The following is a 13,938-nucleotide window of genomic DNA, read 5'->3' as shown; positions in this document are numbered from 1 at the left end:
CAAAACAATTGGAAGAATGTTTATGCTATCCATATGTTTTATTTCTCTTCAAATGTTTTATTTTTATACATTGCCTTATCATCCAAGAAACTATATTGTACAAAAAGTGAACATCTAGCTTCTACTCCTTGATTTGAGATTAGTTTCTACAAAGACCTTTTTATCATTCTTCTCTGAATATATTCTGATAAAAGAATGTAATAAATATTTTATGATCAAATAAATTTTCTCCACTTCAAACTTAATTTCTAGATTTCATATTCTGCATACTTACATAGCAATGGAAATCTATTTTTAAAGATTAACTAAAAAATCTAAACATTTTGACCTTGCCCTCAAGTGAAAATGAAAATATGTATGTCTAAAAATATTTTTTAAAAACAGATAAACATGCTAAGAGTTAAGTTGGAAACCTACATGGACATCAACCAGCAACTTCTGATCAATAGTGGAATAAGGTGGTGATGACTGGGACCTCCTCCAGGTCACAGGACTCTCTTCCTCAGAAGATGATTCTGTGGGATGACAAAAAGACATTAGTAACAGTGATGATTGTAGCCATTGCCTTCATTTTTATCACCAGTTCAATACCTTGGGATTTTTCTTGTAGCCTCTTTCCATTCAGGAAATCTCACCTAATAAATTCTCATGGGGCCAGGATCCTAGAGTCAGTTTGCAGGGGTATTGACAGGCTCAAGGTTTGTCCTGTCTGTAGATCTACACAGTTCTTCTGTTTTCAATATTAAGTGCACACTTGCTAAATATTTCTGTGTGAGAAGATACTCAGTGAGATTGATAGGCAGTTTCACTTAAAAAATAATATATATCAAGAATAGGACAAGCTAGGTGGTATCACTGGCCTCTTATAGTAACCAGTAGAAAAAGAGTCCAACAGTGTATTTGAAGAAGACAATTTAGACAAAATTCTCAAGAGGAGAGTTGACCCTGTAACCTTAATCCCCCCAATTTCTATTCAATGATATCTACTGAAGTATTACAATAAGGTTAAAAAGCAAACAACTAAAAAGAAAAAAAAAACTAACCCTTTTTATGAAGCCTGGAATATTTCTATAGAGATGTTGTGCACGAGAACTTCCTGCAGTAATAGAAATGTTCTGTATCTGCATGTCTAATATAGTAGCCAGTAGTTGCACATGGCTAGTGAGCATTTGCAATATTGCCAGTATGCCTGAAGGGTCGACATTTTAATTTTAGTTTTAATTCGGCTAGTTCCTATCACAATATACAGCTTAATTTCATAGTGTAAATATTTCCATTTAAAATGCAAATTTTGGGGGCATCTGGATGGTTCAGTTGGTTAAGTAGTTAAGTCTGCCTATGCCTCAGGTCATGATCCCGGGTCTTGGGATAAAGCCCCTTGTCCAGTTCAGTGGGGAGTTTGCTTCTCCCTCAGGTCCTCCCCCTGCTCATAGTCTCTCTCTTGAGGATGCTCACTCTCTCTCTCAAATAAATAAAATATTTTTAAAAAATAAAACAAAATACAAATTTAGGGGCCCCTGGCGAGCTCAATTGGTAGAACATGCAACTCTTGATCTCAGAGTTGTGAGTTCAAGCCCCACATTGGATGTAGAGATTACTTAAAAATTAAAAAAAAAAAAACAATCTAAAAAACACACAAATGTATCTGGATTGGAAGTGTGGATTTTTTTTATATTAAGATTCGTGGCACAGTAAATAACACCTGTGGTTAAAATTCAGTAATACTCTTTAGGCTCAAAAATCAGTAGATCTGGCTGAGGATACTTAGAAAAAGCTTCACTAAGGGGCACTTATGTCCCTGCTTATTGTTTTTGTGTGCTTGGATTTTAAAGATAAAGAGTACTATCCCTTTTTTATTTGCAACCTTGCTATATATAGCCAAAGCAGAGACACTACAACTCCAAAACTCATCTATTTGCAAACGCTGCTATCTTTTGAGTATATTATCTAGGACACATCCTACCATTTGTGTCTGCATGTTCTGGCATTGTACTTGTGCAGTTTATTATCATTCTTCAGAAAACCGTTTCTTCTCAAGTCCCTGGGTGTGTTATTAGGTTAAGTAAGAAGTCTGGGTGGGTGTTTGAGATTTTGAGGCAAACTGTAGTAAGGTGCTCTGATAATCTCATGGGAACTTCAAATGGTCTAGGTAGCACACACAATAAAATAATAGAATTTTAGAGCTGAAAAGAACTCCACCTATTATTTACACAGAAGCAACCCCTGTTGGGCTGGCGGGATAGAGGGGGATTGGGAGGCACCAACAAAATGGCAGCGGACCCTCCATCTTGTTACCCTTGACTGGGGACTTTCCCACCACCAGCAGACCGCCCAAGGACACGTCATCATGGGGAGACAGGACCTATGCAGAAAACCTGAACCGCACCTTACCCAAACCCCATATAAGGACATAAGCAGTTATCACCCAATACAGACACAACCCCTTGCCCCTTGTCCCTTAAAAAGCTTGCATGTACTCCCTTTGGGCACGATTTACTTGGCCAGCGACTTCCCTACTCTCACCCTCCCCTGCGGGCCACAAAGCCTCGCCTGAGAGTGCGTCCCATTAAAAGCTTGCCTCGACCCACTTTTGCCTGGCCTATTTCATTTCACTACCAATCGGATTAAACCTGACAACCCCCTTCTCCCCACTGCCCCCACCAATGTTCATGACTGCTTTGGGACCTAATATAGAATTTCTTTATTTCAGAAAAGACAATATGAATAAAACTTGAATTTTTAGGTGTTTGTCCAGTATTAGTAAAATTAGTCAAATCAGAAAGGTACTGGGGTAAATTTTCTATTTTTTTTTAATTTTTATTTATTTATGATAGTCACAGAGAGAGAGAGAGAGAGAGGCAGAGACATAGGCAGAGGGAGAAGCAGGCTCCATGCACCGGGAGCCCGATGTGGGATTCGATCCTGGGTCTCCAGGATCGTGCCCTGGGCCAAAGGCAGGCGCCAAACCGCTGCGCCACCCAGGGATCCCTGGGGTAAATATTCTTAAAGTTATATTGATTCAGGTTTATTTTATTTTTCACAAGATCATATTTCTGCATGAGAGGACACTATTAAAAGAATTCTACCAGGGGCGGGGCAAGATGGCATAGGAGTAGGGTCCCCATGTCACCTGTCCCCACCAACTTACCTAGATTACTTTCAAATCATCCTGAGAACCTACGAATTCGACCTGAGATTTAAAGAGAGAACAGCTGGAACACTACAGAGAGAAGGGTTTGAGGTTCTAACAAGGTAGGAAGGAGGAACAAAAAAGAAAAAAAAAATAAAAAGAATCAAGTGGGGGAGGGGCCCTGCGAGGAGGTGGGTTAAGGCTGGGCGGCAGCCCCGAGAGGGAAAATCCCAGCCCCTGAGAAGCAGGAACTGTAAAAAATCTGCACTGGATTCTTCCCGGAGGAAAGGCACTTAGCAGGGAACTCGGGCAGAATTGCAGGAGGGGCAGTGGAGCCTCCAGTTTCCTGGAGTCACTAGTGGAGGAAGTGCACTCCAGGGGAGAGCGCGCCACAGACCGTGAGCCGGTCTCAGTAACAGGCTGGAGCGCAGACGGCAGGGGTGGGTAGAGCTTGGGGAGAAGCTGGTGGTCAGAAGGCGGTCCGGGCAGAGGGTTCTGTACCCTGCTGTCTTCGGGACCCGCGGCCCCAGGAGCACAATTCCAGCAGCACAGGCCCTGGATTCCAAGGCGCCGGGCAGACATAGCCCACTATCCTGTGCTGCCCCTGGGACAGGCAGAGGCAGGGAGGGCACAGGACAGCGATGACTGTCCTGCCGCTGGGCGCCCCCAAGCTGTGTAGATCAGCCAACCGGCACCACCCAGGACCATCTAGGCCAGTACGGACTGGGAGACTGCAGTAGTTACTGCAGAGCTGATTCCAGGGCTGGAAAGCTGGCTGCTGCCAGTGTTGTTGTTCCTCCTGGTGTCGCTGTGTGGCTGGGAGGGGCAGTGCCGCCAGGGGACAGAGGCCTCACAGGGTCAACGGCTCCCACTGAGCCCAGAACCCAGCGGGCAGGGGAGGCGGGGCAGCGCCCTCAGGTGCACACACCTGAGAATCATCACAGCAGCCCCTCCCCCAGAAGACCAGCTGGAAGGATAAGGGAAGAGCAAGTTCTTGACCCAGAAGCGCTAGACAGCTCCAGGGGAAGTCAAGGGATTTATAGTATATAGACTAGAGGGTACCCCTCCTTTTTTTTCCTTCCTTGTTCCAGTACAACTCGCTTTTGTATCAGAAGCTAAATTTCCAATTTTTTCCTCTTTTCCCACCTTAACTACAATAATTTACCACCTCTTCATTTTTAAGATTCTTCCTTTTTGACTTTCATATTTCTACAGCAACAGGTCCTAGATATATACTTTCTACTTCTAGGTTCCATTCATCATACTCAACTTAATTGAGGGAGATATACAGATATTTTTGTTTTGTTTTGTGTTTTTTTTTTTGTTTTGTTTTCTCTGCCTCATTTTGTTCTACAATGGTGGAAGTTAATACGTTCTGAAACATGGCCAGTATGCACCCAGAACCAAGTGGTATACTGTGCTAGTTCATTCTGTGAGATTCCTCAGTCCCATTCTGCCCCCCTCTTTTATCTCATTTATGTTTTGGTGTTCAATGTTTGGGCCCTCTACAAGTACTTCTGGTTTATATAAATTGGGGACTGAGCATCTTCTAATATACAGAACTTAATATACTAAGAAACAAGAGGATCACCCTCTAGAACCCCTCGGGTAGACTACATTCTCCCCCTACTACGACTTCTTCACCACCACCATCTCCCAATAACCCCTTTTTCTCTCCTTTTTTTCTTTTTTCTTTTTCTTTTCTTTTCTTTTTTTCTTTTCTTTTCTTTCCTTTTTTTCTTTTTTTTTCTTCTTCTTTGGGATTCCTGGCCTTTTATTTTTTACTACTTTGTTTTAAAATTTGTTTTTCACTTTAGTGGTCCTTTTGTTTATTTCGTTCTCATCTTGGTTTTAAATTTCTGGTCTCTGACCTCGGCAGAATCATCTACATGAAATATACTTAGGTTGTGGTTGATATTCTTGACACAGCCCGCTCATATAGCCACTCTGCACTGAGCAAAAACACTAGAAAGAAGAACTTGCCACAAAAGAAACAATCAGAAACAGTGCTCTCTGCCACAGAGTTACAGAATTTGGATTACAATGCGATGGCAAAGAGCCAATTCAGAAGCACAATTATAAAGCTAATGGTGACTCTGGAAAAAAAGCATAAAGGATTCAAGAGACTTCATGACTGCAGAATTTAAATCTAATCAGGCCAAAATTAAAAATCAATTAAATGAGTTGCAATCCAAACTGGAGGTCCTAACGACAAGGGTTAATGAGGTAGAAGAACAAAGTGAGTGACGTAAAAGACAAGTTGATGACAAGGACCCCCACCAAAAAGGAGAATTATAGACCAATATCCCTGATGAACACAGATGCAAAAATTCTCAACAAGATACTAGCCAATACGATCAAACAGTACATTAAGAAGCTTATTCACCAAGACCAAGTGAGATTTACCCCTGGGATGCACGGCTGGTTCAACACTCATAAAGCAATCAATGTGACTGATCATATCTACAAGGGAAAAACCAAGAACCATATGATCCTCTCAATACATGCAGAGAAATCATTTGACAAAATACAGCATCCATTTCTGATCAAAACTCTTCAGAGTGCAGGGATAGAAGGAACATTCCTCAGCATCTTAAAAGCCATCTAGGAAAAGCCCACAGCAAATATTCTCTATGGCAAAACACTGGGAGCCTTTCCCCTAAGATTAGGAACATGACAGATGTCCACTCTCACCACTGCTATTCAACATAGTACTAGAAGTCCTAGCCTCAGGAATCAGGCAACAAAAAGAAATAAAGGCATTCAAATTGGCAAGGAAGAAGTCAAACTCTCCCTCTTTGCAGATGACATGATACTGTACATAGAAAACCAAAAAGACTCCACCCCAAGATTGCTAGAACTCATACAGCAATTTGGCAATGTGGCAGTATATGATATCAATGCCCAGAAATCAGTGGCATTTCTATATACTAATAATGAGACTGAAGAAAGAGAAATTAAGGAGTCAATCCCATTTATAATTGCATCCAAAAGCATAAGATACCTAGGAATAAACCTAGCCAAAGAGGTAAAGGATCTATACCCTAAGAACTACAGAACACTTCTGAAAGAAACTGAGGAAGACACAAAGAGACGGAAAAATATTCCATGCTCATGGATTGGAAGAAATAATACTGTGAAAATGTCCATGTTACCCAGGGCAATGTACACATTCTGCGCAATCCCTATCAAAATACCATCGACTTTCTTCAGAGAGTTGTAACAAATCATCTTAAAATTTGTATGGAATTAGAAAAGACTCTGAAAGCCAGGGGAATATTGAAAAAGAAAACCAGAGCTGGGGGCATCACAATGCCAGATTTCAAATTGTACTACAAGACTGTGATCATCAAGTCAGTATGATACTGGCACACACACACACAAAAAAAAAACAGACACATAGATCAATGGAACAGAATAGAGAGCCCAGAAATGGGCCCTCAACTCTATGGTCAACTAATATTTGACAAAGTAGGAAAGACTATCCATTGGAAAAAGGACAGTCTCTTCAATATATAGTGCTGGGAAAATTGGACATCCATATGCAGAAGAATGAAACTAGACCACCGTCTTTCACCATACACAAAGATAAACTCAAAATCGATGAAAGATCTAAATGTGAGACAAGATTCCATCAAAATCCTAGAGGAGAACACAGGCAACACCTTTTTTGAACTTGGCCACAGTAACTTCTTGCAAGATATACATCCACAAAGGCAAAAGAAACAAAAGCAAAAATGAACTATTGGGACTTCATCAAGATAAGAAGCTTTTGGACAGCAAAGGATACAGTCAACAAAACTAAAAGACAACCTACAGAATGGGAGAAGATATTTGCAAATGACATATCTGATAAAGGGCTAGTTTCCAAGATCTATAAAGAACTTATTCAACTCAACACCAAAGAAACAAACAATCCAATCATGAAATGGGCAAAAGACATGAACAGAAATCTCACAGAGGAAGACATAGACATGGCCAACAAGCACATGAGAAAATGCTCTGCATCACTTGCCATAAGGGAACTACAAATCAAAAGCACAATGAGATACCACCTCACACCAGTGAGAATGGGGAAAATTTACAAGACAGGAAACAACAAATGTTGGGGAGGATGTAGAGAAAGGGGAACCCTCTTGCACTGTTGGTAGTAATGTGAACTTTTTTTAAAAGATTTTATTTATTTATTCACGAGAGACACACAGAGAGAGGTAGAGACACAGGCAGAGGGAGAAGCAGGCACCATGCAGGGAGCCTGATGTGGGACTCGATCCTGGAACTCCAGGATCACGCCCTGGCCGAAGGCAGACGCTCAACCACTGAGCCACCCAGGGATCCCAGTAATGTGAACTTTTATAGTCATTCTGAAAAACTGTGTGGAGCTTTCTCAAAGAGTTAAAAATAAAACTACCCTATGACCCAGCAATTGCACTGCTGGGGATTTACCCCAAAGATACTGATGCAGTGAAATGCCAGGATACCCGCACCCCAATGTTTATAGCAGCAATGTCCACACTAGCCGAATTGTGAAAGGAGCCTCGGTGTCCATATCTTCTTTATCCATTCATCTTTCCATCGAAAGATGGATATATCCATACCACATCTTCTTTTGAACTAGAGGTTATTAAGCTGAATGAAGTCAATTGGAGAAGGACAAACATTATATGGTCTCATTCATTCAGGGAATATAAAAAATTGTGAAAAAGATTATAGGGGAAAGGAGAGAAAATGAGTGGGAAAATATCAGAGAGGGTGACAGAACATGAGAGACTCCTAACTCTGGTAATGAACAAGGGGTATTGGAAGGGGAGGTGGGGAGATGGGATGACTGGGTGATGGGCACTGAGGGGGGCACTTGATGGGATGAGTAGTAGGTGTTATATGTTGGCAAATTGAACTCCAATAAAAAAATATACAAAAAAAATTCTACCATTATCTGAGTTTCCTAAGAACTATGGAGATTTTAAGTTCAGATCTTTGAAAAATATTTATTTATTTATTTATTTTTTAATTTTTATTTATTTATGATAGTCACAGAAAGAGAGAGAGAGAGGCGCAGAGACACAGGCAGAGGGAGAAGCAGGCTCCATGCACCGGGAGCCCGACGTGGGATTCGATCCCGGGTCTCCAGGATCGAGCCCTGGGCCAAAGGCAGGCGCCAAACCGCTGCGCCACCCAGGGATCCCGAAAAATATTTATTTTGATACAGCACACCTATATATCTTTTTTTATTATTAACACTTTAATAAAATCTGTGTTCTACATTTTTACAGATGACTTGAGGACTCATTCAGGCATTTGTCCTTGCTGAACTTACTTGGATTGCATAAAAATATGCAATGCCAGATTTTATAACCTAAGGCAGAACTTTTGGCTTTATTTCAGTATTTCACAAATCTACAATTCATTTAAACTCTCAAAAGTATATCATAACCACTTTTTGAAATTAATATTACAAATTGATAAGTTATTTTCTATTATTTTTATTAGTTTTTCATGTATTTTGATTAAAAACTTTGATTTGTAACATTTAGGGATATTTATGAGATACTGTATATATTTATTTTGGGGTGGTGAAATAACAAATTGATAAATAACAATAAATAACATGTGCCCACAACTACTCCATCTAATATGTGAATATTTTAAGGTCTGCTTATAAATTTTAGCCTGTTAGAAACGCTTCTCCCAGGTTCCTTTCCCATATTTTTTCCACATGGTACAGAAATTAAAATCGGCACCCCTGCCTCCCTAGACCCGTTTCTAACTACTACCCAACTTAAAGGTCACCTCTGACCATGCTATTGCCAAATTCAATGGCCTCCTGGTTTTAATTTTACATTGGCTTCTCTAATACTTGATTCATTCTTTCTCGAAATTCTTTCTTCTCTTCTGCAATACAAACAGTTAAACATTATCTCTGCGTTTTGACTGTTTAAACTTTGTGCTTTGAATCACCTGACGCCGCTGGGCAATTCTGAGGATTTTGTGAACTCCTTTGTCTGATGTCAGTGGGCTTCAGAGCTTGTTCCAAAACAGACTGCTGAGGAACACTAAATGAAAAGACAGAAAAGCATATGCCATGTCCTAATATTCATAAAGGGAATGTACAGCTCAATATCAAGACCAACCAAAAATTTTAAGTATATTGGTATATATCAACTAAAAAGCAGTAGAACTTAAGTAATATTTTCAAATTTCCTTTTTCCACAAATATGCTATTTTATCTAGAACAGAAAAACAATTTCCAATATATAAATAAAATGTTTCCATATAGTATACATTTCCTTCACATATCATATTTAATTTCAAAAATTCAATAAACTTTATTTAAGGTAATATTGATATTATTATATACTTAGTAACACAGTGATAAACATAACTTTATAGTCTATGTGTAGATTTTATCAAGATAAAAAGTTGTTATTGTTATGTCAAATACTCCTATATTATCATCCCGATTTGGCATTTGAATTTTTAGTGACCTATTCCTGATTTAGATAGATGGATGGACATACAATTAGGCCACTTCATTTTTTAATTTTCAAATTCAGGGAATATTTAGAAAGCTGTTTTCGATTGGTGCTGCTAAATTTCATGTCACTTCAGAATTTCTATAGAAGGACTCTGGTTATTGATCTAGGCCTAGAACAGTCAAGAGTCTTTTCTAGGACTCCAAATTTCAGGAAAGACTCAAGTTTTATTTAACTTTATAAATTCAACTATATTTAAAGTTAATATATTTGCTATTCATAAATTCAAAAATCTTTTTATAATGGGAATATCCAAATCTAGCTTAACAACATTAATTTTTGTATATGGGATTTTATTTAAGACATATTCCATGATACTAAAAAAAGATATGCAAAATTAAACTGGTTTCTCCTTTGTGGTCAGAAGGACCATGATAACTCATCAATGAATTCAGAGAAGAGAGAAATTCCTGATCTTGCTTTCTTTTTTTCCCAAGATTTCTGCACATAAGTTAAATCTAAGGACATACATATGTGGTGTCTTAAATAATAATGAGGTAGGAAAAAACAAATAAATAAATATAAATAATAATGCGGTAGGAATATATATACTACATACTATCAACTCTTTGCAGTCTGACCATGCTGTCCAGTATCTTGAATACAGTAGGTGCTCAATAAATATTTAGTGAATGAATATAGGCTAAGGTCTCTTCATTATAATTTGGAGTTGGAAGGGGTATGATTTTCAAGGAAAATCTATGTTAAAATTTAGCTTTCAGGGGCACCTAGGTGGTACAGTCATTTAAGACTCCGACTCTTGGTTTCAGCCCTGGTTGTGATCTCAGGGCTCGTGAGATTGAGCCCCAAGTTGTTGGGTTCTGTGCTCAGCATGGAGTCTGCTTCAGATTCTCTTTCCCTCTCCCTCTGCCTCTCCTGCTCATGCTCAATCTCTCTCCAAATTAAATAAATCTTTAAATAAGTAAATTTAACTTTCAAATATAGCACTTTGCATATAACATCTAAAATATGAATATGATCTTTGAAAATTACTGAAGATCACTGATATTTCAGAGATAAAAATATAGTTACTGGTATAAAATATCATTGGTATAATAATGAGCTTTAGATTTGATTTTTCCAATAGGTCATTTCAAGCTTGCCCATTCCATGGCATTAGCTTCTAAAGTTAGGAATTGTGTGTGTACCTTTTGTGTGTGTGTGTGTGTGTGTGTGTACTTTAATATGTAGTTCATGTACATGAGATACATGATGTACTACATGATAAAATGTATAATTGAAGTTACATGATATATGCGAAGTTTCACATCTTTTTATTATCAAGTACTAATTGAACACCGTCAGAGAATTGATTGCCATTTCTTTTATTAAATTGTGGATCTTGCTGGCTAATTGTTAAACTAAATGACACTGAGACTGCAGTATGCCCAGATATAAAATATCTAGTTAATGCATTGCTGTAGTTAAGGTTTTAGAGGCCGATGATATCACTAATGACGATGTTTTTATTAATAGTTTAGTTTTGAATTTACACAAAAGTTGGTGTCAAATAAATGTGCTTGAATTCTCCACATGATAGTAAACTGTGAGTAATTTGAATATAGAAATCAGAGACACATACTTTGAAGAGAACTTGACACGTTGTGCACAGTCCTGATTATAAGTAGATCTCTCTTGAACCTTAAAGACAATGCAATACTTTGGTAAAAAAAAAAATCATAAATTCTTTTCAGTTATTAATTCATGAGAAAAATTCCTTTCTTCACATAGAGATATTTTTACTAAAAATCCAACTTATGAAATCTGATTTTCATAACTAGATTCTGTTCCCATAATTACTTATAGTATAACATTAGAACTGCTTAACCATAATTTCTGATGGTATTCTTGAATTTTAGTATAATAACAGATCCTGAAAATTATATCATCAAGCACCCTAATTCTATTATTAAGGAACCTGTACCCCAGAGAGGAAAAATCACGTTTCTAAGAATTTCACATCAAGTTACACAATATCTATAATTGGAATGTGGGTTCCCTAACTTCTAATTCAGTGTTCTTTCTCTGTTTTCATGTTATTTTTATATCAAGTCCAAATTTCTTACTCAGAATTTGAGCCCAAACTTCTCACTCACTCACCCTTTTAAGCTAACCCTAGATTTTCAAAAGTTGTAATACACACACAAACACACATGCATCATTAAAATCTTTCAAGTGTCAGAAGTGTCCCACCTTCAAGAATGTATGTTGTTTCCAATTTACAATTGGACTGTAATGTCATAATCAGTGTTCCAATACTTTTTCAGTTCTAAATGAATTAATTTGGTTTCTATTAATTATTAATTCATCAAATGCAGCAAAATACTTGAGGAAGAGCACATATAATGAGCCAGCATCCCTTAGTGAGGCAGATTTATTTTCTGCCAACATTAGTAGATAGGACCATGTAGTGTTGCCTTGCCTTATTTAGTTTCATATCATTAGGTTTCTACTTAAAATAATTCTTAGCTAACCAAAAAAATAGGTTATTCTGACATTCAACAAGGCAGTCATACTAGTTTAGAAGGAAAAATTAAACGTTATACTTTTTAAAAATCTAGCATTTTCATGCTGATAAAGTTACTCTATAATTTATAGAAACTATACTAACCTCACTACATTATTTTCTGTGTAATAACTTACCAAGGTTGCCTTTAAACTCCAAGGGACAGATGGTAAGAAATGAAAAATGATAATTGGTCACGTTTTGTTAATGAGTGCTTCCAAATGTAACCAGATGTTTGGCAGTATGCATGATAAATCTGACTTCTTTCACATTTGATTCAGGTAACTAGTATCATATTGACCCAGTCTAGGCCTCTTGGTTCATGAAACTGATCTCAGGAACTAGTAAACTAGAGGCCAGGATTACTCAGAAAAGATAAAGGCCAAAAATAAGAAGAGCTAATGCATGATACAAATTGGCTGTATTTGGTCCAAAAAAAAAAATGGGAAGATGATTAGTAAGAATAGCATATATAAGGCAAATGATGCATTCCAAACCAATCAGATACAACTCATTATATTTCCTGCTTAAAGACACATGCTTAAGGTAATAATTTTATCTGAGGGTAGGAGTAAAGCCATAATTTAATAATGCAGAGAGGGAGACATAAGGCTTTTCGTAAGTAAATAATACAATCCAGCTTATGTTCCTTCTGCCAGTGGTTAGTATTTATAAAGCGATATTCTGTTATTCATTTCAAAGGACCATTAGTATCAAAAGTAACATATTTTAAAAGTATAATTATCCATGAAAGACATCATAGTGAACTATTCTGAAGCATCTAGAAGAGAAAAATATAGTGATCTGGGGCCCTTGTGCTGATTAAGAACAACAATGAGACTCCTGACCCACTATTAGTAAGGCAATAAGTCAACCTGGATATGAGAACTGACTTGATTATTCCTAGAAGTGTAAAAAAAATACCACAGATTAAATAACCCAGATCCTTTCATAAACTACATCCCAAAACAATGCCCAAGTGTTCTGTGGGCAGTATTTTTACTTAAAAGAATGACAAGACAAACTATGATTATTCAGTTTGGGTATTTGGCAGCCATTTTATTTAAAATCATGAAGTTAGCCTCGCAATTCAAGGAAAAAGCAACTGACGTTATTAGCAATGATAAAACTGAGCTGTGGAGTGAAAATTAAAATTTTAAATTTATTATCTGTTGCATGCACATGACTTATCAATACTCAATCATTTTTCTGATGAAATTGGTGACATTAACAAATGCTGTTTATTTGATGCTGTGTAATGAAATGTGTAAATATTTGGAAAGATCTACATACACACTGAATCAATATTTTCCAAATGATCAATGTATGAAGATACAAAATTGTGCATGAGCAAGACATCTACTCATAGTATACAAGAGAACAATGGATTTTAATACTTCCAAATACCTAAAATTTCACTGATAGGGTTTTAAATTCCACTTATGTAGTTTTGGTGTATTATCAAAGAATATACACAATTATCTGAAAAAGCTATGAAAATTCTCCATTCCCAACTACTTGTATGTGAGAAGCCAGCTTTTATTCATATACTTAAATATGAAATATGGCAACAAACTGAATGCAGGAGCAGATATGAGAATCCAGTTGTTTTCCATTAAGCAAAATGGAAAATAGTTATTTTTATTAAAATTTTGTGTCTTATGTTGACATGTAATACTTTTACTTTCTTTTAAATAAATTAATAAATATTTTAAATTTTTATTTTAATTTCTGATTCAGTAAATATTGAGTGACACAATTCACATAAA

General features: G+C 37.2%; 1 protein-coding gene across 3 annotated transcripts in view; it reads right to left on the bottom strand.

The window, feature by feature from the left end:
- NRK (Nik related kinase) overlaps positions 1 to 13,938 on the bottom strand; it is a 146,607-nt gene that overhangs the window by 30,484 nt on the left and 102,185 nt on the right. For all 3 annotated transcript variants that reach the window (XM_049107124.1, XM_035712153.2, XM_035712154.2), the window contains exons 15-17: positions 11,246 to 11,304; positions 9,089 to 9,183; positions 418 to 515 (exon numbers count right to left, since the gene is read on the bottom strand). In XM_049107124.1, the coding sequence (XP_048963081.1) occupies positions 418 to 515; positions 9,089 to 9,183; positions 11,246 to 11,304 (252 nt within the window). The remainder of the gene's footprint in view (positions 1 to 417; positions 516 to 9,088; positions 9,184 to 11,245; positions 11,305 to 13,938) is intronic.

Source organism: Canis lupus, chromosome X, assembly GCF_003254725.2.
Source record: "Canis lupus dingo isolate Sandy chromosome X, ASM325472v2, whole genome shotgun sequence".
In the NCBI taxonomy this organism is placed as follows: Eukaryota; Metazoa; Chordata; class Mammalia; order Carnivora; family Canidae; genus Canis; species Canis lupus.
Note: the sequence above shows the minus strand (reverse complement) of the source record. Positions and strands in the feature narration are given on the sequence as shown.